Source organism: Vidua chalybeata, chromosome 5 (assembly GCF_026979565.1).
Source record: "Vidua chalybeata isolate OUT-0048 chromosome 5, bVidCha1 merged haplotype, whole genome shotgun sequence".
Taxonomy (NCBI): domain Eukaryota; kingdom Metazoa; phylum Chordata; class Aves; order Passeriformes; family Viduidae; genus Vidua; species Vidua chalybeata.
This window is the reverse complement of record NC_071534.1, coordinates 28,969,814-28,992,555: the sequence shown is the minus strand read 5'-3', so window position 1 is coordinate 28,992,555 and position 22,742 is coordinate 28,969,814. Positions and strand designations below refer to the sequence as shown.

The following is a 22,742-nucleotide window of genomic DNA, read 5'->3' as shown; positions in this document are numbered from 1 at the left end:
AAATCAAAATCCCTCAGCTGTGATTTTTGCCAAGATATTCAGAGCATTTTTTCCACCAAGTGTATCCTAAATACCACACCTGGCTTGAGACACAGTTGGGATACAAGTCCATGGAAATAGGATGAGCCCTGAGGATCAGCTCTTGGAGGTCTCCCTGTCACAGGTTCTCCTTGATAAAGGTCACTAATGGAACCAGTCCTGTGTCCAGGATGTGCCCCTCTGGGGCTGGTGCTGCCAGCCTGGCCTGTCCCATAGAGTGTCACCCATTGCCCAGCTGCAGCAAGAATTAAACCCACCTGGCATTCTCTGAGGCACTGAGCACAGAAGCAGCAAGAAATGTTTCACTCTTCCCCTGCAGCAGGGATGCCAGAGCTAAGCCAAGAATCACAAGCTGTGAAGTGGAAGTTTATTGTAAAACTTAGCTCACAAGATCAGAGAATTGTGAACAAGAACAACACAGAGGTAGAGGAAACAAAGCACTTTCAGTCAAACTTCTGCCCTTGGTAGGGATTTCCTTACAAGCCGTAGCTGCTCCCAACTCCTGAGATTTCCTGTGGCTGTCTGGGTTTGATGGGGTTTGTGCAGTTCCACAGTGGGCCCAGGGTGGCTTCCCCTTCCCATCCCTCTGGTGCACAGCTGCTGCCTCTGCTGCCTGCTGAAGGCTCCAACTGAGAACCAGTGGCTCCCAGGGAAGCGGTTTTTCCCTGGTTGTCTTGGTTTGAAAAGACAGGTGTCTGCTAAGGAAGGCAGGAGCCTCCTCTGAACTGGAAACTGTAAACCCCCTCCCTCCAAATTGTTATAAATTTGAAATTAAGGGGGGCTCTCAGGCAAAGATATAGGAGCAGGAATAACAATTCTTTATTAGGGAAGAAAACAAAACAAAACAAAACCAAAAACAATGCAGTAATACAAAACAACACTGACAGAGTCAGAATACAACCTGACACCCTGTTGGTCAGGGTATGGGCAGCAGTCCAATTGGGAATTATGGCTGCAGTCCTCCTGGAGTGTCAGGTGTGGTTCTGTTGGAGCAGTGATCCTATAGAAGGGTGTAGTCTTCTCCTGAAGATCCAGTGGAAGAGGCAGCTATTCTTCTGGGAATCCAGTGGAAAGGCTGTTCTGGTGTCCCAAAAACTCTGATTCTATTCAGTTAGGAATGCTTGGCTCCTCCCTCTGGGCCAAGCATCTCACAATGGGATGCTGTGACTTTAATCAGTCATGCAGTGAGATTCAATAGCCCATTAACAGAGGATACTTCCCAGAGGGAGGATTGGTTTGTGGAAGAGATAAAGAAAACTGCCCAATTAACAGAAGATAACTGCCACACCTCTAACAGATGGCAAATAGAATACACACATTGCCTTGCAATCTAGGAGACTGGCCCTGCCTTCAGGAGAGCCCACTTGATCCAAGGGATCACAGCAGCTGGAATATGAAAATAGAAGAGCAGAAATCTATAATACAACAGAGAATGCTCTCCCACCCTCTCCAGTAAAGTGAGTGCAAGCAAAGAGCCCCTCCAGCTCAGCTTCCTTCTGAAATAACAGTACAGATCCTGGGGTCTGACACTGGGATTGTTCTGCTATAGCTCCATGTTCTTACTCTGTTCTTTGGCGATTGAAAGTCATAGAAAGAACTGCAAATACGTTTCCAAAGCATCCTGATATGAGCAGTTAGTGAGGAGGATGGCTGGTGTGAGGGACATAAAAATGTGCTTTCAATTTAAAAAGAGAGTTTTTCCTGTAGGATTCCATTTTCTCTTTCAGTGGCTACAACATACTGTGTACAGATTTTTTGACTGAGCATTTTTTTTTCCAAGAGGTAAAACCAGGCCTTGGATTCCTCAAGGGCATCACAGAGTTTTCTCCATTCTGCAGCTGAAGAAGAGAGCTATGAAAGGCACCAATAAAGGAGGAGTGATTCTGACTGAAAGGACACAGCAAGAAGGATAATTCTTGGAGTCACACAAGGCCCAGGGTCCCAAGAGCCAGTGAAGAACACGGGCAGAGCTTTCATGACATTCCCTGTTTCCTGATCACACCTCTGTTTTCCTGGTGACACCTGTTTCTGCTGATCGCTTGAATCTTCTGAGCAGGAAAAGCCCTCAGGCATCATTTCCTCCTGTGATCAATTGCCAAGGAAAAGAGGGCAGAGCACCGTGTTGCCATTCCCTGTGGGTCACTCTCATACTTCTCACCAGCTCTCTCAGAGGTCACTGTGGGTTTCATTTTTCTGTTTTCTGTCCAGCTCAGCTTCTGTTAGTTCTCTGTTCTTCAGGCCTTGCTGGTCTCTGTCCTGTGCCCTTCCTCAGCAGATCATAAATCTGACATTCCTTCCCTTCCCCACACAGGACTGGGACTGATTTTATGTCCAGAGCTGTGCTGCTGTAGGATCGTTTCCCTTGGGCTGATTCCCATTCCCCCCACAAGCTGTGGGATCCCCTGTGCTCTTGGAACAGTCTGGGACAGGGGAAGATTTATCCATAACCCCACCTGACTTTATCCTGTCCATCCTGGCAAGGAGTGGGGTTGCCCTTCCCCACAGGATCCCAACCAGAAATCTGTGCTGCCCTTCCCCTGTGGCTGCAGGCAAGGCCAGGCTGTGGCCAGGTGGGGAAGGGTCTCCTTGTGCCCAGGCAGGGCTGGAAACACAGGGCTGTGGATGGATGTGACTTGCAGAGTCAGGATCAGTTTGGGATCACCCCTGTCCCCAGGCTGGACTCCTCTCCCCTGGCAATGCCTTCCTGGAAGTGCCACCTCTGGCATGAGACAGTCCCAGACTCCTCCTGTGTGCCAGTGCCAGCTCTTCCAGAGGGGATCCATCCAGGCTCAGACACCATCAGGGAAGGGTGGGCTGAGCTTGGCCACGAGTCTAGAGAGAGGCTGCAGGAGAGCCTGGGAGCAGAGATTGGGCAGCTAAAGAGAAATGAGACACATCCCATCCATGGTTCCTACAGGAAGCTGGGCATAACATATCAGCCGGGACCTCTTGTTTTTGGCTCTTCTTCTGATGCCTTTATGAAATTGTTGCAGCTTTTTCACACATATTTTGTACTGTTTTGGATCCATTACAAGGTGCAGACTCTACTGCACCAAATCCAATGACTGTGCAGAGATAATCACGGAAATGTCCAATTATACTGAACCTGATCAGGGGAAAAAAATCAAATTAGATGACATTGCTGACATGCAGTGAAAGGCAGAGTGGCATCTGGCCTGGCTGTTACTGTGGCTGTGTTACTGCCACTGGGATCAGGAACTGCCTTGCTGGAATTCCCCTCCCATTCCTCACTTTTGTTCCCCACATCTCCACAAAAGTTTCTGGGCAATGCTTTCCCATCCAGAAACATTCCCCTGCTACGGTCCCCTCCAGCCAATGGTGCTGACATCACCCTCTCTCTTGTCCCTGCCTCCTGTCTCCTTCCTTTCCCCAGGGAACTGCATCCAGCCAGATCCTTCCTTCCCCAGCAGAACTACAGCTGTGTCCTCTCCTGCCATCCTTACAGGACAGCCCTCTGTTCCCTGGCCTGAAAGGCTCCCTTTTCTTGGCACAGGCATGTGCTGAAGCACCTGCATCTCAAGGAATCAGGTTCCCCCAGACCACAGTCCCTGATCTCCCTTGGGCTCTCTGCTCTTTGCTCTGGCTTTGGGATTTTCCTCTTCCCAGACATTGCATGGCAGGGACTTGCTGGAATGAGCTCACATGGCTGGGTCGTGTTCCACGTTGTTGATCCACTTCCACTTCTGCTCCTCTTGAGAATATGTGAGACCAAGCAAGTAGTAGTTATGTCTTGATTGTGGGAGAAGGTAACTCTGGAAAGGAAGCCAACAATGGGAATTCATGAAAATTACATTTTCTTCACCAGAGGCACAGTGGGCTCAGTGCTAAACAGCCAGCACAGAGAGTGCAGTATGCATTCAGCCACAGCACCTCTGCCCACAGCTCCATGGGGATGAATTTCTCCCTTTCTATTGAAGGTCGTGTCCCCGTTGAAGGCCCCTTATGACTATAATAAATGTAATAATGCACCTGTGGTGCCCTTACAGCTGTACATTGCAGTCAGACAGGTGTGACTTGATACCTGGGGACACTTTTCCCTTCTGATGGGGGAGGCAAAGCCTTTTCAGGTTTTGTCAAAGCCATGGCTCTCACAAAGAAGTGTCTGTTCAACCTCCTTGGCCTGTGTGCTAAATCCCTGTAAAACCCCAGCCAACTGGGCAGGGAGTTTGCTCCTTGCCATGGGATAAGGCCTGGGCACAGAAGGACTCCAAGCCCCAGGAGGCCTCTCCCTGTGCAGGGCTTTGCTCCCACTGCCAGGGCTGGCGTGTCCATGGCTGGCAGCAGGTCCTAGAGCCCAAGGACATGTGACAGGAGCTGGCAAAAGTCACTGCTCAGCACTTGACCAGGCAGCTCCAGCCCCCCGAGCAGCTGCCCCAGGAGTTGGATCTCACCAGCTCTTCTCTGCTGTCAATGACCACCAGGTCTGAGCCCATGGCGGTGCATTCTGCACGAGAGGCTTCCCAGCCCTTTGGTTTCTTCTCTGGAGAAAAGAAGTAGCAATTTCTCCCATGTTTCTTCCATGATGTGGGGCAGCCTGCAGAAGGGAAGCAGAGGTGTGGAAAATCCATGTTCATACTGACCAAATGATGCCATGATAACAGAGATGTCAGAGAGGCAATTCCAGCCACAGACGTGCCTGTGTGCTCCTGCTGAGAATTGTCACCAGAGCACCAGGGACTCCCACAGCCTCTGGAGCTGACAGCAGCCCAGAATCACCAGGCAGGAGCCAGACAGGGAGCAGCACAGCAAACATGATCCAGCCTTTCCCATCTTTGCTCAGCAGATCCTAAACAGCCACAGGAAATTGCACTGAGTTGAAAGGCTGGTAATGGAGTGCCTTGGAAAAGCAGATGAGGCATATTGTCCATCCTGCTCCCAGCAGTGCTGTGCTTCCAGAGGGATTGTTCCTCCTGTCCCTTCCAGAGCTCATCCTGGCAGTGTCCAGGATAAGGTTTGTATTCCTGAGATGGGAGAGGTGTTCTTTCTTTGTTTCCCTTCTGACCAAAACCCAGTCACACAGCTTTCCCTGTCCCCTTCACAGTCAATGCCACAGGCTTCTAGAAACTCCCTCTGGAATGACAGAGGATTACTTACCTAGTGCCTCTTCAGGGATGGTTCTTGTTGAGTCTTGTTGGCTGCCTGCAGTTGGACCATCTGAAAATAAGAACACAATTTCTGCTTGCAAGGAATGGCCACTCTGCCACGCGCTGTCAGAGCTCTGCTGGAGCTCTCTGACCCCCCATCACCCAACACAGAATGCAAATTCTGCCTCTTTGCTCATGAGAGTACTATAAAAATCACAAAATGGTCAGGTGAGGTTCCACTGAGTAAAAGGCAACACTTTAGTTCATTTACACAAATTGGATCTTAATAATGATTTTATTTCTTGAGTTCCATCTAGATGTCAAGTTTCTTAGTGTATATAAATTTGAGGTCACCAAGGCAGTACTGAACTCACAAAGGAACTATAACTAAAGCAAACCTAGATCACAGTCTAATGATTCCAATTTCAATGTTAAACCTGCATTATAATGCTAATTACACTGCATTACATTGTGCTGGTTTATTATTTGTTTTTAATTTTTCCCATCCTTGGGTGTTAGACATTTTATAAATGTCAGAGCACTGTCAGATATCCATCCTGAGTTCTTTGCCTTGAAAAGGAAGAATGAATTGCCTCCCTCAACCCTATTTTTGAAGTTCCAAGGATCAAAGGCTTTGCACTGTCTTCCCCATGTGCATTTCTGAGCAGGTGGCAAACTCTGGGACTTGAGAGTGATTGGTGGTGGAAGCTTTTCAAGCTTTCTCAGCTATCAAAGGATGGAAAGAAGAAATTACATCTGAAATTTAAAAATGATTCCTTGAAAACATTCAGAGGAAGTATCAAATGGATTCATTTTTTTTTTCGAGTGGCGCTAAGAATACTTTTTTCTACAAAATATTATTTATCAGTTTATGTAACTTTAAAATTGTTATGAACTAGGTGCAGAATCTGAGAACAAGGTTTTTATTTAAATAAGCTGCAAATAAATTCTTTTAAATTCTGACTTTGTTGCTTCTTTGAAATGAGATTTAATTTATAAGTATTGTAAGATTTTTGGTGTCACATCCCTGTGTCATAAGACAACATCACATGGAAATATTCTCAAGGATTGCAATCATAAGATCAATAGGCATTATTTGATCTTTACTGGTTTCTTCAAAACATTTGTATCATAAATTCAGCAATGTTTGTACATTGTCATTTTCACTGTTGCCACAGCTTTTTTCTTTTGGAATTTTGACCTTTGAAACCCATTGGCTTTTTTACAGATTTCCTCTTACAGCCATGGGTGGCTAAAAACTGTTGTCCTTGGCCTTCACACCAGACTTCTATTCCTCCTGGCTTTGGATGTCATGGCCTGGACATCAGTCAGTGGGAGAGAGACACAAATTAATTGCCACTGTGACATTTCTAGCAGGACTTACATGGGAGTGTCCAAGACAGTGTTAGGGCCAGCACAATCGGAACCAGGACAACAACCAGGACAACAACTTGTGTTCTGGAACAACGGCTTTTACCTACAGAGGGACAGAAAATAACCGTGTGGGGAGCAGCTGGACAAAAGCCCCTTTCCCCTGCATTCCAAGATGCCTTTTCAGGCTCCCATTGGGACTCTGGGGCCTTCCAGATCTGCAGGCTGGAGTCAGGCTCAATGTCCTGGTGTTTCCCCACTGGCTCTGGACCCCTGTGCTCAGGGAACTGAACAGATCCCAGCCTGCCATGGGTTTAAGGAGATGTGAAAAGGTGGAGAGTCATCATTCAGGAAGGGAGATTGGTCCAGCCTGTTTCAGGGATTGCAGAAGGTTCTTAATCTGAAAAGATTTCAGTTGGAATAGTTCAGCCTGAACAAGACAAGGCCATGGCTTTCCAGGTTTGTCATTCCTGCAGGATTAATGCTTTCCTAGAGCAGGAGGTGGCAGCTCTGTGGACATGGTGCTGGCAGTAATTGTGGGAGGATACATCCTATCTCTCAGCAGCAATTCCCAGTTGAAGATGCCAGATTTCTTTGGCTTTGGTGCTGAGGGCAGATGGAATCTGCCAGGAGCAGTCCCATCCCCAGCCTGATGTGCTGGACAGCCCCAGACTCAGGGGGAGCCAGCACTGCCCTGGCAGCCCAGAGGGCAAAGCCTGTCCTGGGGACAACAAACACAGCCTCAGCAGCCCGTGGGAGAGGGCATCATCCTGCTGTACTCAGTGTTGTATGGGATCTCCTGGAGCCCTAGGGGCAGCTCTGGGCCTGTTGCCATTGGACACCAGCTGACAAAAATCCCCATGAAGCCACTGGCTCCATTCCTCTCCATGGGAGAGAGGAGAAGGGAGATGGGCAAGGGTAAAAGTGGGAAAACTCCTGGGCTGGGATAAAGATGGTTTAATTGAAGAAGAGAAACCATGCATGCAAGCAAAGCAAAACAGGGAATTTGTTTCCCACTTCCCATGGGCAGGCAGGGTGTCACCCAGGCACAGGAGAGCAGGTTCCAGCCCAAGTAACAGTGACTTGGGAAGACTGAATTTACTGGAAAACTGCCAAATTGTGCCATGGAGGTGACTCTGGCAGTCAGAATTTTGTCTGGCTGTGAGTAAGAGGCACCATCCATCAGAGCTGGATGGTATTTAAAGAGCACTGCCTTGTGACCTAGCAGGGTCCTCTGGGATCCCTGATGCCAACACATTGCATTTTCATCCTAGCTGATGAAATTAAAGGATATTAATTATACTGAGTTTTCCAGTAATGAAACATTTCAGACTTATAAAAATTAATTGAATAAGAAACATGCTTTTCCAGGCTCCAAACCTGTCTCCCAGATCCAAGGGAACTCTGCAAGTGAAGCTGCACTGAGAACATTTTCTTGGTCTCCCAAGATTCTTTGTGCAATTTGGTATCAGAAGTGCTTTATGCAGAGTTTTTGGTGTGAGGCCCTTGGTGTCACTGGGTTTCTAAACTTAATTTGCATGATTTAGTCAGAATCTGTGTTTGATTGTGGAAGTGTCTCAAGTTTGCTCAACTATGGAAAGTAATGAGCAAAACCATCTGAAACTTAAAAATGATTCCTTGAAAACTTTCAAAGGAAGTACCACATGGCTCTGATTTTTTTTTTTTTGATGGAGATGATGTTTTCTTTATCTAAAATATAATATATTGTTATAAATTGGGTATGCATATAGAGATTGAGCACAAGGATTTTATTTGAATAAGGTGAAAACAACTCCCTTTAAGATGTAACTTTGAACTTTGCTGTCTTTTTCAAATGAGCTTTTATTCTTAATTCTTTTAATATTTTTGGTGTCACATCTTGATGTCATAATAAATTATCTTCACCTTGAAATATTCTCATATACCAATTAAAAGACCATTAGGCGTTATCTGATTTTGTTTCCTCAAAACATTTGTGTAATAAATTCCTCAGTGTTTGAACATTGTCAGTTTTCAATTGGGATTTGTCTTTTTTTTCCCTTTTGGAATTTGAAACTTTCAAACCACTTGATTCTCCTACACATTTACTCTTACAGTCATGCTTGGCTCAAAACTGTTGTCCTTTACCTTCACACCAGACTTCTGTTCCTCCTGGCCTTGGATGTCATGGCCTGGACCTCAGTCAGTGGCACAGAGTCACAAATTAATTGCTGTTATGACATTTATAGCACTTACATGGGAGTATCTGACACACAACAATGAGCAGGAGCAGGATTATCTCAGTAACCAGGACAGCAACTCGTGTTGTGGAACAACAACTCTTTCCTAGAGAGAGACAGCAAAAAGAAAAGATTATGGGAACAGCTGGACAAAAGCCCCTTTCCCCTGCATTCCAAGATGCCTTTTTATCACGGCCTGGGGTCCCCAGGATCCGTCCGGCCCCCCGGGCAGCTGCCGCCGTAGGTGTCAGGTGTCGTGGATAGCGCTGTGCTTTATCAGCTCAGCCTGTCTGGGCCCTCGGGCTAGCTCCCAGCCGCAGGCAATTTTAGCGAGCAATTCTGGAGTTATTTCAGCTCTAGTGAGTTCAGCTCTTAGTTATTTCAGCTCGTTGCTCACTATGTGCCTCGGCAGATGCAGGGATGGAGAGAGGAGAACCCTGTATGGATTTCTGCAGCAGTGTCTTTATTGGCAGCTCCTGCAAAAGGTTCCAGTGACAGCTCTTCCACCAAACTGGGCAGAGGTGAGGGTTTAAGTAGGCTACTGGGGGATTGGAAATTGTCCAATGGCTAGGGTTGAGGAGAACATGATCTATAGCCTTACAGAGAGATAACAGGGGCTGCTCTGGCCCACTCATCATGACTCTGCATTTCTTATCTTAGACGAGTGACCACCATGGAGGCCTTGCAGGGTCTCTGCCTGCTACACCTTTCCAGGCTCCCACTGGGACTCTGAAGCATTCCAGATCTGCAGGCTGGAGCCAGGCTCAATGTCCTGGTGCTTCTCCACTGGCTCTGGACCCCTGTGCTCAGGGAACTGAACAAATCCCAACCTGCCATGGGTTTGAGGAGAGCTGAAAAGCAGGAGAGTCCTCCAAGCCCTGGATTGCAGAAGGACACACAGAGGGTGGGTAGGTGACAGAGGGAGCTGCCTGAAGGAGAGGGGGCTCAGTAAAGAGGAGCTAAAAAGGGCTGCTCTGAGAGAAGGGGACAGGCAGGATGGCTGGCTCTGCAGGAAACATTCAGCAGAGAAGGTCATGGTAGACAAGATGAATTAATCCCTTGTGTCAGGATTGACTGAGGAAGAACTGGGCAGATCTTTCAGTTCAAGGCAGTCCCTTGTGAGGAGCCACAAGGACTGTAAAATGTATGGCCTAAATACAACATGGATGTACTAACAAATCCCAAGGAATAACTGCTGGGAGGTAATGCTAATGCTGTTTTTTAACCCCACTCTTAGAGCTCTCTTTCCACCTGGGCCCTAGGAGGTAACAGATCTGATGTGAATTCACAATAAGAAAATAAAAAAGAAAGTTCTAGAGGATCTCTGGGAACACCAGCTCTGCTGTCCTGTGCACACACCAGCAGAGTGATTTAGGTTTGAATTGACCTTTTCACATCCCCAAGTCCAACTCCCCTGCTCAGGTGTTGGCCAGAGCAGGATGTCCAGGACCGTGCACAGGCAGGCTTTGAATATCTCTGGGATGGTGACTCTACAGATTCTGGCATTAGGAATTCCCTGAGTGAAGGGACAGGAAGTCCCTAAGGGAAATATGAGAGTATTGCTTGTGAAACTATGACAGCAAAGTATCTTCAATGCCCTTTCTCTTCTTCTGCATCTCCTGTTGTTCAGTTTTCACTGCTGGTCTCTGACTGTCTCATTCAGTTCACAACCATACACAAATGGGGAGAATGGTTAAAATTTGGAAGCCTGAAAACTGCAGATCATGCTAAATGAGGAGGTGTGACATAGTTATGCAATAAATGCAAACCAGCAGGGAAGAATGCACATGGACAAGGGTAAAGTTTAATGATGTGGGCACAAAATAAGACACAGAATGTTCCATACTTCTACAACAGTCAAAACCATCCTTCTATCCAGCACTGAGCCCCCTTGGTTCTATCTCCACACAGAGATCAGCTTTTCTATCAGTTGAAGTGCATTCTGCTGGCTTATGGAATTAATGTCAGTACTTGGTGAACAATGCATAGGATCCACTGTCAAAGAAAAAAATATCAAATTAGAACTAGAATAGAGATGGCAAAAGGATGCCATGACAACAGAGAGGTGAGAGAGGCAATTCCAGCCACAGATATGCCTGTGTGCTCCTGCTGAGAATTGTCACCAGAGCACCAGGGACTCCCACAGCCTCTGGAGCTGACAGCAGCCCAGAATCACCAGGCAGGAGCCAGACAGGGAGCAGCACAGCAAACATGATCCAGCCTTTCCCATCTTTGCTCAGGGCATACAGAGAAATGCTCAGGGCACAAGAGCAGCTCTCAGATTGCCAAAGTCTGGTTTGCCTGATGCAGAATTGGGCAGCAGAGGTGCTACTGACAGCACCAACATTTGTGTGCATTGCCAGGCAGGGCAGCGGGAGGAGCAGAGAGGAGGAGGAGCTGGAAAGGGGATGGAATTCAGGGAGACAGGGCCTGCAGGAGACACTTTGGTTGGGGATCCTGAAGAGCTCCTAAAGAGCAGCATGGAATTGCACTGAGGTCACAGGCTGGCAATGGAGGGGCCTTGGGAAAGCAGCACAGGCACATTGTCCATCCTGCTCCCTGCAGGGCTGGGGAGCAGAGGGATTGATCCTCCTGTGCCTTCCCTGCCTCAGACTGCTCTGCTCTGGCAGCAGAGAGGCAGCAGCTCTTCCCTGTGGAACAGGAATGCAGAGCTGAGCCTGCACTGCTTCCAAAGGAAGTGCAAATGCAAACCCTCCATGGGCTCCAGAGCTCATCCTGACAGTGTCCCAGGGTGAGGTTTGTACTCCTGACATGGCAGAGGGGATGTTTGTTTTCCTTCTGAACAAAATCCTGACAGAGTTCCTTTCTGTCCCCCTTAACCATCAATCCAACAGACTTCTGGCAGCTCCCATTGGAAAGACAGAGGATTGCCTACCTGGTGCCTCTTCATGGCTGGGGGGTAACTTTGTTGAGTCCTCTTGGCTGGTGGGGAACAATGGTGTTGAGACATTTTGGCTGGTGGAGGCCAATGTTGTTGAGTCCTGTTGGCTGCCTGCTGTTGGACCATCAGGAAATAAGAACACAATTGTTACTTGCAATGGATGACCACTCTGCCACACACTGTCAGAGCCCTGCTGGGCCTCTTTGGCTCCTCCATCACCCAACACAAAATGCCAACTCTACCTCTTTGCTCAATCATTGCAAACAACCCTCAAAGCTGCAGCACACCCCAAGGTGTTCCCTTCCAAAGGGCCAAACTCCAGAACTGACCCAGAACTGCTCCAGCCCTTCCCAGAGCAGAGGTGGATGTGAGGCACAGCACACATGGAACCACAGCAGTCAGAGACAAACAACATCAACTCCAGATTTTGTGCTCTATTAAATGCAGCTAATTTCACCTCCTTATGTTGTCTTGGTTTGAATTTGCCCTTGCTCTGGTATTGCACATTGTATGCATATCAGAGCACTATCAGATATGTGCCCTGTACTCTTTGCCTTAAAAAACAAAAAGCAATTACCCCACCCAAGCCTATGCTTTACACCAAGTACATTAAAGGTTTTGGCATTTTTTCACCATGGGTAGCTCTGAGTCCTTGGGAGACTCTGGGAGTTGAGTGTGATTGGTTGTGGAAACCTTTCAGACTTACTCAATTATCCAAATATGGAAAGAGACAACAAGAAATATCCGACAATTAAAACTGATTCCTTGAAAACTTTCAAGGGAACTACCATATGGCTCTAATAATTGTGGGTTTTTTTTTCAGGGAGATGAGAATGTTTTCTTTTTATGGAATTAATGTGTCTTTCTAGGTAGCTCAGAGATTGTTTAGAGCTCAGTGATATCTATGCAGACACTGAGCACAAGGCTTTTATTTCAGTAAGGCAACAAAAATTCCTTTAAGGTGCAACTTTGCTGTCTCTCTCAAAGGAGCTTTTAGTCCTCATTATTTTAAGAGTTTTGCTGTCACACCTGGGTGACATGATACAATATCACCTCAAAATATTCTCAAGGATTGCAGTCAGAACAAGGATAGGCAATATCTGATCTTGACTTGCTTCTTCAAAACATTTGTATCATGAATTCTGCAGGGTTTGAACCTTGTCAGTTTTCAATTGGATTTTGGCTTTCTATCTGTTGGATTTTAAAACATTCAAAACTTTTTTTTTTTTTTCCCCAGATTTCCTCTTACAGCCATGGTTGGATGAAAACTGCTGTCCTTTTCCTTCACATCAGACTTCCATTCCTCCTGGCTTTGGATGTCATGGCCTGGACATCAGTAAGTGGGATAGAGACACAAATTACTTGCCAGTGTGACATTTCTAGCAGGACTTACCCATGGTGAGTGTCAGATACAGTGCAATGACCATTAGAAGGATGATCACAACCAGGACAGCAACCACTGCAGCAGCTCGTGTTCTGAAACCATGGCTTTTACCTACAGAGGGGCAGAAACATAAAGGTTTGGGGAAGAGCTGGACAAAAGCCCCTTTCCCCTGCATTCCAAGATGCCTTTTCAGGCTCCCATTGGGACTCTGGGGCCTTCCAGATCTGCAGGCTGGAGCCAGGCTCAATGTCCTGGTGCTTCTCCACTGGCTCTGGACCCCTGTGCTCAGGGAACTGAACAAATCCCAACCTGCCATGAGTTTGAGGAGAGCTGAAAAGCAGGAGAGTCCTCCAAGCCCTGGATTGCAGAAGGACACACAGAGGGTGGGTAGGTGACAGAGGGAGCTGCCTGAAGGAGAGGGGGCTCAGTAAAGAGGAGCTAAAAAGGGCTGCTCTGAGAGATGGGATCCAGGCATGAAACCAGCTCTTTTCTGAAAGCTACAGATGAGTATCTGGGAAGTTTTGTGCATGAAATAAGAAAAGAGTTGGAAGGCATTTCCCAGAAAGACACAAAAAGAGAAATATAAAAATATTATTGAAACTGTATAGAAGCTCGAAATTGTAATGAAAGTGACCCTTTTAATCAGGTCACATCAGCTGTGGTTCCCTGTCAAGTGGGCTATGAATTAATCTGTTGTTAGAGGTGATAAAACCCTGTTTCCTGGGCTGTTAGTATCTGAAAAGATACATCTGAAAAGACATGCAGAGGGTTCACACTTTGTGCAAAAGAAAAGTACCGGATGGCAAGAAATAATTTCAGCCAGAGTGAAAGCAGGTTTAAAAAGAAAGGAAAGAAAAATGAAAATTAAATACAAATAAACACTCTATGAAGTCTGTTACTTTTTAGAATGTACTTTTATGGCAGATATTGCAAAACCAGTGCAAACATATATGCAATAATTTTAAACTCATTAAAGAAAGAGAAATCCTCGATTAGAATTTTGCAAAGTCTTTGATCCTAAATCAGACTAAACCTGTCCATAAAACATTTCCTACTTGTGCATTTCACAAGCAGTTTGTACAGCCAGAGCAGGAGGAGAAGCCCCCAGGCAGTGCCTGCTGTGCTCAGGGAGCAGGAACAGCTGTGCAGGAGACTGCTGTGAACACCAGCAACAGCAGCCATTCCATCCTGAGCAGTTTGCTGCAGGAATCTCAGGCTGCTGGGGGACAGTGGGCCAGGGGCAGGAGCAATGGATGTTCAGCACTGGAATGTTCTCCAAAATGGATAAAAACAACTCTTAATATCACAGCAGAGACACTAACTCACACTTGCACCTTAGCAAGAGAAAAGTAGATCTTACAACAACTTGCCTTTGTAAATATAAACAACCCTATCTGGACACTCCACCTGCAGTCTTCCAACATGGGCCCTCATGTTTCCCTTGTGCTCTTTGAGACTTTGGTGCTCCAAGGAACTCTCTCAACATATATGGGAGAGAGACTGGAGAATGCAAAGAAAGCTCAGTGCCCAGCACTGGACCTACCTTGGACATCAGGGACCCTCAGGTTTCTGGGTCTGGTTGGTTCAGGCAAGTTCAGGTCAGCATAAAGGACATTTTCTGCCATTTTTGTTCCACTCTCTTCTTTCCTCCCTCGGCTGTTCTGACAGTGGCACTCTGGGCTGGGGACAACTCAGAGGTCCCTCCCCTCTCTAAGCTTCAGGAGGAAGTTCTTGACTCTTCCGGTCACACAGAAACTTCTAGAGAAAAGAGAAGTGTATTTCTGCTTCATCTTTTGATGGCACAGGGTTTTGTGTCAGTAACATGAGGAAATATAAGTTCATGGCCTCCCTGAGGTCACCTGTGTTGGGAAGTGGTTCTGCACTGGAAGTGTCTTGAGTTCCCAAAGCATCACCCACCCACCCACAAGCACTGCTTTCTGTTTTGAAAAGGAAAGCTTTATTCCATGCAATGGAAAGGAGAGCAACTCTATAGGGACCTCTGGTAGGACCCAGAGCACATCAACAGAGCTTCCCTGTCCTGTGATCAATCTCCAAGGAAAATAGGGCAGAGTACCATTCCCTGTGGGTCACTCTCATACTTCTCACCAGCTCCTTCACAGGTCACTGTGAGTATCATTGTTCTGTTTTCTGTCCAGCTCAGCTTCTGTTAGTTCTCTGTTCTTCAGGCCTTGCTGGTCTCTGTCCTGTGCCCTTCCTCAGCAGATCATAAATCTGACATTCCTTCCCTTCCCCACACAGGACTGGGACTGATTTTATGTCCAGAGCTGTGCTGCTGTAGGATCGTTTCCCTTGGGCTGATTCCCATTCCCCCCACAAGCTGTGGGATCCCCTGTGCTCTTGGAACAGTCTGGGACAGGGGAAGATTTATCCATAACCCCACCTGACTTTATCCTGTCCATCCTGGCAAGGAGTGGGGTTGCCCTTCCCCACAGGATCCCAACCAGAAATCTGTGCTGCCCTTCCCCTGTGGCTGCAGGCAAGGCCAGGCTGTGGCCAGGTGGGGAAGGGTCTCCTTGTGCCCAGGCAGGGCTGGAAACACAGGGCTGTGGATGGATGTGACTTGCAGAGTCAGGATCAGTTTGGGATCACCCCTGTCCCCAGGCTGGACTCCTCTCCCCTGGCAATGCCTTCCTGGAAGTGCCACCTCTGGCATGAGACAGTCCCAGACTCCTCCTGTGTGCCAGTGCCAGCTCTTCCAGAGGGGATCCATCCAGGCTCAGACACCATCAGGGAAGGGTGGGCTGAGCTTGGCCACGAGTCTAGAGAGAGGCTGCAGGAGAGCCTGGGAGCAGAGATTGGGCAGCTAAAGAGAAATGAGACACATCCCATCCATGGTTCCTACAGGAAGCTGGGCATAACATATCAGCCGGGACCTCTTGTTTTTGGCTCTTCTTCTGATGCCTTTATGAAATTGTTGCAGCTTTTTCACACATATTTTGTGTTGTTTTGGATCCATTACAAGGTGCAGACTGTACTTCACCAAATCCAATGACCGTGCAGAGATAATCACGGAAATGTCCAATTATACTGAACCTGATCAGGGGAAAAAAATCAAATTAGATGACATTGCTGACATGCAGTGAAAGGCAGAGTGGCATCTGGCCTGGCTGTTACTGTGGCTATGTTACTGCCACTGGGATCAGGAACTGCCTTGCTGGAATCCCCCTCCCATTCCTCACTTTTTGTTCCCCACATCTCCACAAAAGTTTCTGGGCAATGCTTTCCCATCCAGAAACATTCCCCTGCTACGGTCCCCTCCAGCCAATGGTGCTGACATCACCCTCTCTCTTGTCCCTGCCTCCTGTCTCCTTCCTTTCCCCAGGGAACTGCATCCAGCCAGATCCTTCCTTCCCCAGCAGAACTACAGCTGTGTCCTCTCCTGCCATCCTTACAGGACAGCCCTCTGTTCCCTGGCCTGAAAGGCTCCCTTTTCTTGGCACAGGCATGTGCTGAAGCACCTGCATCTCAAGGAATCAGGTTCCCCCAGACCACAGTCCCTGATCTCCCTTGGGCTCTCTGCTCTTTGCTCTGGCTTTGGGATTTTCCTCTTCCCAGACATTGCATGGCAGGGACTTGCTGGAATGAGCTCACATGGCTGGGTCGTGTTCCACGTTGTTGATCCACTTCCACTTCTGCTCCTCTTGAGAATATGTGAGACCAAGCAAGTAGTAGTTATGTCTTGATTGTGGGAGAAGGTAACTCTGGAAAGGAAGCCAACAATGGGAATTCATGAAAATTACATTTTCTTCACCAGAGGCACAGTGGGCTCAGTGCTAAACAGCCAGCACAGAGAGTGCAGTATGCATTCAGCCACAGCACCTCTGCCCACAGCTCCATGGGGATGAATTTCTCCCTTTCTATTGAAGGTCGTGTCCCCGTTGAAGGCCCCTTATGACTATAATAAATGTAATAATGCACCTGTGGTGCCCTTACAGCTGTACATTGCAGTCAGACAGGTGTGACTTGATACCTGGGGACACTTTTCCCTTCTGATGGGGGAGGCAAAGCCTTTTCAGGTTTTGTCAAAGCCATGGCTCTCACAAAGAAGTGTCTGTTCAACCTCCTTGGCCTGTGTGCTAAATCCCTGTAAAACCCCAGCCAACTGGGCAGGGAGTTTGCTCCTTGCCATGGGATAAGGCCTGGGCACAGAAGGACTCCAAGCCCCAGGAGGCCTCTCCCTGTGCAGGGCTTTGCTCCCACTGCCAGGGCTGGCGTGTCCATGGCTGGCAGCAGGTCCTAGAGCCCAAGGACATGTGACAGGAGCTGGCAAAAGTCACTGCTCAGCACTTGACCAGGCAGCTCCAGCCCCCCGAGCAGCTGCCCCAGGAGTTGGATCTCACCAGCTCTTCTCTGCTGTCAATGACCACCAGGTCTGAGCCCATGGCGGTGCATTCTGCACGAGAGGCTTCCCAGCCCTTTGGTTTCTTCTCTGGAGAAAAGAAGTAGCAATTTCTCCCATGTTTCTTCCATGATGTGGGGCAGCCTGCAGAAGGGAAGCAGAGGTGTGGAAAATCCATGTTCATACTGACCAAATGATGCCATGATAACAGAGATGTCAGAGAGGCAATTCCAGCCACAGACGTGCCTGTGTGCTCCTGCTGAGAATTGTCACCAGAGCACCAGGGACTCCCACAGCCTCTGGAGCTGACAGCAGCCCAGAATCACCAGGCAGGAGCCAGACAGGGAGCAGCACAGCAAACATGATCCAGCCTTTCCCATCTTTGCTCAGCAGATCCTAAACAGCCACAGGAAATTGCACTGAGTTGAAAGGCTGGTAATGGAGGGCCTTGGAAAAGCAGATGAGGCATATTGTCCATCCTGCTCCCAGCAGTGCTGTGCTTCCAGAGGGATTGTTCCTCCTGTCCCTTCCAGAGCTCATCCTGGCAGTGTCCAGGATAAGGTTTGTATTCCTGAGATGGGAGAGGTGTTCTTTCTTTGTTTCCCTTCTGACCAAAACCCAGTCACACAGCTTTCCCTGTCCCCTTCACAGTCAATGCCACAGGCTTCTAGAAACTCCCTCTGGAATGACAGAGGATTACTTACCTAGTGCCTCTTCAGGGATGGTTCTTGTTGAGTCTTGTTGGCTGCCTGCAGTTGGACCATCTGAAAATAAGAACACAATTTCTGCTTGCAAGGAATGGCCACTCTGCCACGCGCTGTCAGAGCTCTGCTGGAGCTCTCTGACCCCCCATCACCCAACACAGAATGCAAATTCTGCCTCTTTGCTCATGAGAGTACTATAAAAATCACAAAATGGTCAGGTGAGGTTCCACTGAGTAAAAGGCAACACTTTAGTTCATTTAAACAAGTTATATCTTAATAACACTGTATTTGTTAATAACAAGACCTATTGGAAAATTCATACTAAACTAAAACTTACCAAAAAGTCAAAATGCAACAGTTTTTATATGGCGCACAAGTGAAACCTGTGTGCTCTTGAACTTAAGAACTACCTTGATTTAATTTCTCAAGTTTGATCTTGATCTCAAGTTTCTTAGGAGTATTTTTTCAGGTCTGTACCTGTTCTGAGCCAGTACTGAGACCCACAAAAGAACTACAACTAAAGCCAGACCTGGATCTAAGTCTAAGGACTCCTCTTTCAATGTCAGACTTAAAGCTGTATTAAATGCAAATTATACATTTTTATTTTCTGTTGGTTTATTATTTGTTTTTAATTTTTCCCATCCTTGGGTGTTAGACATTTTATTAATGTCAGAGCACTGTCAGATATCAGTCCTGAACTCTATGCCTTAAAAAAGCAGAATGACTTGCCTCCTCCAGCCCTATTCTTTAAGTTCCATGGATCAAAGGCTTTGCACTGTCTTCCCCATGTGCATTTCTGAGCAGGTGGCAAACTCTGGGACTTGAGAGTGATTTGTGGTGGAAGCTTCTCAAGCTTTCTCAGCTATCAAAGGATGGAAAGAAACAAGCAAAACCATCTGAAAATTTAAAATGGTTATTTGAAAACTTTCAAAGGAAATGCCAATTGGGTCTGTTAATTTTTTTTTCTGATGGAAATGAGTTTTTTTTTTTTACTACAAAATATCATTTATCTTTTTATGTAGCTCAAAATATCTTATGATTTTAAGGAAACTTCTGTAAGATGTGGTTTAGTTGCCTCCTTCAAATGAACTTTAATTCACAATTATTCTAAGACTTGTTGTGTTATGGACATCTTGGTCTCATGATACAACCTCATCAGCCTGTGGGATTCTCACAAATAGCAATTGTATTACTGGTAGGCATTACCGAATCTTAACTTGTTTCATCAAAACATTTGTACAATAAATTCTTTGTCATTTGAATGTTGACAGTTTTTCATTGGGATTTTGGCTTTTTTATCTGTTGGAATTTTCAACTTTCAAACCACTTGACTCTCTTACAGATTTCCTCTTACAGCCACAATTAGCTAAAAACTGCTCTCCTTTGCCTTCAAACCAAACTTCCATTCCTACTGGCTTTATATGTCATGGCCTGGACATCAGACCGTGGGGGAGAGTCACAAATTAATTGCTGTTATGACACTAACAAAAGAACTTACATGTGATTATTAAATATACTGCCAGGACCAGTAGGAGGATTATCACCACCAATATGGCAACATGTTTTCTGGAACAACAACTTTTACCTACGGAGGGACAGAAAAAGAAACATTAGGGGAACAGCTGGACAGAAGCACCTTTGCCCTGCATTCCAAGTTGCTCTTTTCAGGCTCCCATTGGGACCCTGGAGCCTTCCAGATCTGCAGGCTGGAGCCAGGCTCAATGTCCTGGTGCTTCCCTGCTGGCTCTGGTCACCTGTACTCAAGCAACTGAACAGATCCCAACCCACCATGGGTTTGAGGAGATGTGAAAAGGAAGAGAGTCCTTTCAATCAATGCCTGCCCTCTGCTTCCTCATCTCCGTTGTTCACTTCCCAGTGCTGCTGGGGACAGGAGCCTGGGCTCGGGGGTGTCTGGGTGTGGCCCATCACATCCTTTTATTCCTTTGCTAGGAAAGCCAACAAGTGTTTGGGGGCACAGAATGCAACACCTCAGCAGCTCCTGCTCTGAGTGTGGAAAGCAGACAATTGTATCCTCCTGCCTCCTCATGGTTTTTGTGTCACTGCATGTTTGGGGCATCAGGATCAGCCCCTCTCCCCTTCTTGTTTAAATTCTCATCACTTTATCAGACAGTTAAACTCACCCGATGATTTGCAGTTTGCTGCAGCATTTGTCTCTTGGGATTTCACTTTCACTTCTGCATAGATACAACCTGAGCCTAGGAACAGAGCACAGAGAAAGCTGAGAATCAACTTAAATGAAACAAAAATGACTGAAATTGTGAGAAATGCTGAACACAGGACAGCAGCTGGTTGATGTGACAGTGGTTAACTATGCATAAATTGTATTTTTCTCCATTATAGGCACTGATCTCAGCTCTGTGGTGACCAGGAACAGGACCCAAGGGAACAGCTGGAGATGTGTCAGGACAGGGTCAGGTTGGATGTCAGGGAAAGGTTTTTCCCCCAGTGGGTGGTGGAGCACTGAACAGGCTCTCCAGGGAATGGTCACAGCCCCAAGGCTGCCAGAGCTCAAGCAGCATGTGGACAACGCTCTCAGGGATGCACAGGGTGGGATTATTGGGGTATCTGTGCAGGGCCAGGAGTTGGACTGGATGATCCTTGTGGGTCCCTTCCAGCTCATGATATTCTGAATCCATGTTCCATGATGACACTGTCACCCTTGGAGCACTTGCTACAGGCAGGAACAGAACTGGTTTCTCTTCAAGGCAGACAATACCAGAGGGGACAGGGGCACATAAACACATTGTCAGTCTTGACAAAAGGGAAGGAATGTGCCAAGGGTGGCCTAAGGATGTTCATCCAGACAGGAATGGTGAGAATGACTAAAACATCAAAGCCTGAAAATTGCAGATTGTGCTAAATTTGGAGTGGTTTGAGATTTTACCAAAATTAACAAGATAACATAGAGCATAGTGAAATCTATTCTATCATCTGCAGGTAATAAATACAAACCAGCAGGGAAGAAAACATATGGAGAGGAAAGCAAGGTCAGAGCAAGATAAAAAGTGGGTAGAAAGTAAAAAATAGGATGTTGCAGTGTTATAAATCTCTCAAAGTCATTGGGATATACAACACTGAGCCCCCTGGGTTCTATCCCTGTACAGAGCTAAGACAGGAGTCAGGGTTTTGAGCTCTTTTCAGAAGATGGAGATGATATCTGGGAAATCTTGTGCATAAATTCGGTGAACACATAGAAGAGTGGGTAGGGGTTTTCCTGAAAGGCACAAGCAGAGAAACACCCGAATGTTACTAGAAATCAATCAAAATTTTGAATAGGAATACATGGGTTAAATTCTAAGGAAAATGGAAGTTGTAATCAGGTGGCATCTGTTGTGGTCAATTAGGCCCTGAATGCGTCTGTTGAAAGGGATGGTAAAACCCTGTTTCCTGGTGTTAATAACTCCACTCATCTGAAAAGACATGCAGAGGGTTCACACTTTGTGCAAAAGAAAAGTACCGGATGGCAAGAAATAATTTCAGCCAGAGTGAAAGCAGGTTTAAAAAGAAAGGAAAGAAAAATGAAAATTAAATACAAATAAACACTCTATGAAGTCTGTTACTTTTTAGAATGTACTTTTATGGCAGATATTGCAAAACCAGTGCAAACATATATGCAATAATTTTAAACTCATTAAAGAAAGAGAAATCCTCGATTAGAATTTTGCAAAGTCTTTGATCCTAAATCAGACTAAACCTGTCCATAAAACATTTCCTACTTGTGCATTTCACAAGCAGTTTGTACAGCCAGAGCAGGAGGAGAAGCCCCCAGGCAGTGCCTGCTGTGCTCAGGGAGCAGGAACAGCTGTGCAGGAGACTGCTGTGAACACCAGCAACAGCAGCCATTCCATCCTGAGCAGTTTGCTGCAGGAATCTCAGGCTGCTGGGGGACAGTGGGCCAGGGGCAGGAGCAATGGATGTTCAGCACTGGAATGTTCTCCAAAATGGATAAAAACAACTCTTAATATCACAGCAGAGACACTAACTCACACTTGCACCTTAGCAAGAGAAAAGTAGATCTTACAACAACTTGCCTTTGTAAATATAAACAACCCTATCTGGACACTCCACCTGCAGTCTTCCAACATGGGCCCTCATGTTTCCCTTGTGCTCTTTGAGACTTTGGTGCTCCAAGGAACTCTCTCAACATATATGGGAGAGAGACTGGAGAATGCAAAGAAAGCTCAGTGCCCAGCACTGGACCTACCTTGGACATCAGGGACCCTCAGGTTTCTGGGTCTGGTTGGTTCAGGCAAGTTCAGGTCAGCATAAAGGACATTTTCTGCCATTTTTGTTCCACTCTCTTCTTTCCTCCCTCGGCTGTTCTGACAGTGGCACTCTGGGCTGGGGACAACTCAGAGGTCCCTCCCCTCTCTAAGCTTCAGGAGGAAGTTCTTGACTCTTCCGGTCATGCAGAAACTTCTAGAGAAAAGAGAAGTGTATTTCTGCTTCATCTTTTGATGGCACAGGGTTTTATGTCAGTAACATGAGGAAATATAAGTTCATGGCCTCCCTGAGGTCACCTGTGTTGGGAAGTGGTTCTGCACTGGAAGTGTCTTGAGTTCCCAAAGCATCACCCACCCACATACAAAACACTTTGTCCTCCTCTGTCTTGAGCACTGTGGGCTCTGTGCAGCTCA

The 22,742-nt window shown here is 46.8% G+C and overlaps 2 protein-coding genes across 3 annotated transcripts; both read right to left on the bottom strand.

The window, feature by feature from the left end:
* Window positions 1-834: 834 nt before the first annotated feature.
* LOC128788814 (killer cell lectin-like receptor subfamily B member 1B allele B) lies at window positions 835-15,502 on the bottom strand. Of its 2 annotated transcripts, XM_053944093.1 has the most exons (10): window positions 15,422-15,502; window positions 14,564-14,778; window positions 13,030-13,131; window positions 11,631-11,750; window positions 8,751-8,840; window positions 6,529-6,621; window positions 5,155-5,214; window positions 4,452-4,594; window positions 3,703-3,812; window positions 835-3,145 (listed from the first exon to the last, which is right to left on the bottom strand). In XM_053944093.1, exons 2-10 carry the CDS (start codon window positions 14,643-14,645, stop codon window positions 3,016-3,018), a joined length of 930 nt encoding a protein of 309 aa, XP_053800068.1. In that variant the 5' UTR covers window positions 14,646-14,778; window positions 15,422-15,502; the 3' UTR covers window positions 835-3,015. The 2 variants fall into 2 exon arrangements, with proteins under 2 accessions (XP_053800068.1, XP_053800069.1); XM_053944094.1 differs by lacking the exon at window positions 6,529-6,621.
* A 442-nt stretch (window positions 15,503-15,944) lies between these two features.
* On the bottom strand, window positions 15,945-22,445 carry LOC128788815 (C-type lectin domain family 5 member A-like). The gene is made up of 7 exons (XM_053944095.1): window positions 22,310-22,445; window positions 20,226-20,300; window positions 19,583-19,669; window positions 18,085-18,144; window positions 17,382-17,524; window positions 16,633-16,742; window positions 15,945-16,074 (listed from the first exon to the last, which is right to left on the bottom strand). Exons 1-7 carry the CDS (start codon window positions 22,389-22,391, stop codon window positions 15,945-15,947), a joined length of 687 nt encoding a protein of 228 aa, XP_053800070.1. The 5' UTR covers window positions 22,392-22,445.
* Between the last annotated feature and the right edge of the window lie 297 nt (window positions 22,446-22,742).

What these genes read in the sequence shown, in the direction of transcription:
- LOC128788815 (XM_053944095.1), bottom strand. Translation starts at nt 22,391, where the DNA reads ATGGCAGAAAATGTCCTTTATGCTGACCTGAACTTGCCTGAACCAACC. An exon ending in AGCAAACTGCAAATCATCGG is followed by an intron (nt 19,670 to 20,225) that starts GTGAGTTTAACT and finishes GTCCCTCCGTAG; the next exon opens with GTAAAAGTTGTTGTTCCAGA. An exon ending in AGTATATTTAATAATCACAT is followed by an intron (nt 18,145 to 19,582) that starts GTAAGTTCTTTT and finishes TCTTATTTTCAG; the next exon opens with ATGGTCCAACTGCAGGCAGC.
- LOC128788814 (XM_053944093.1), bottom strand. Translation starts at nt 14,645, where the DNA reads ATGGCAGAAAATGTCCTTTATGCTGACCTGAACTTGCCTGAACCAACC. An exon ending in GAGGGTCCCTGATGTCCAAG is followed by an intron (nt 13,132 to 14,563) that starts GTAGGTCCAGTG and finishes GCCCCTCTGTAG; the next exon opens with GTAAAAGCCATGGTTTCAGA. An exon ending in GTATCTGACACTCACCATGG is followed by an intron (nt 11,751 to 13,029) that starts GTAAGTCCTGCT and finishes ATGGTCCAACAG; the next exon opens with CAGGCAGCCAACAGGACTCA.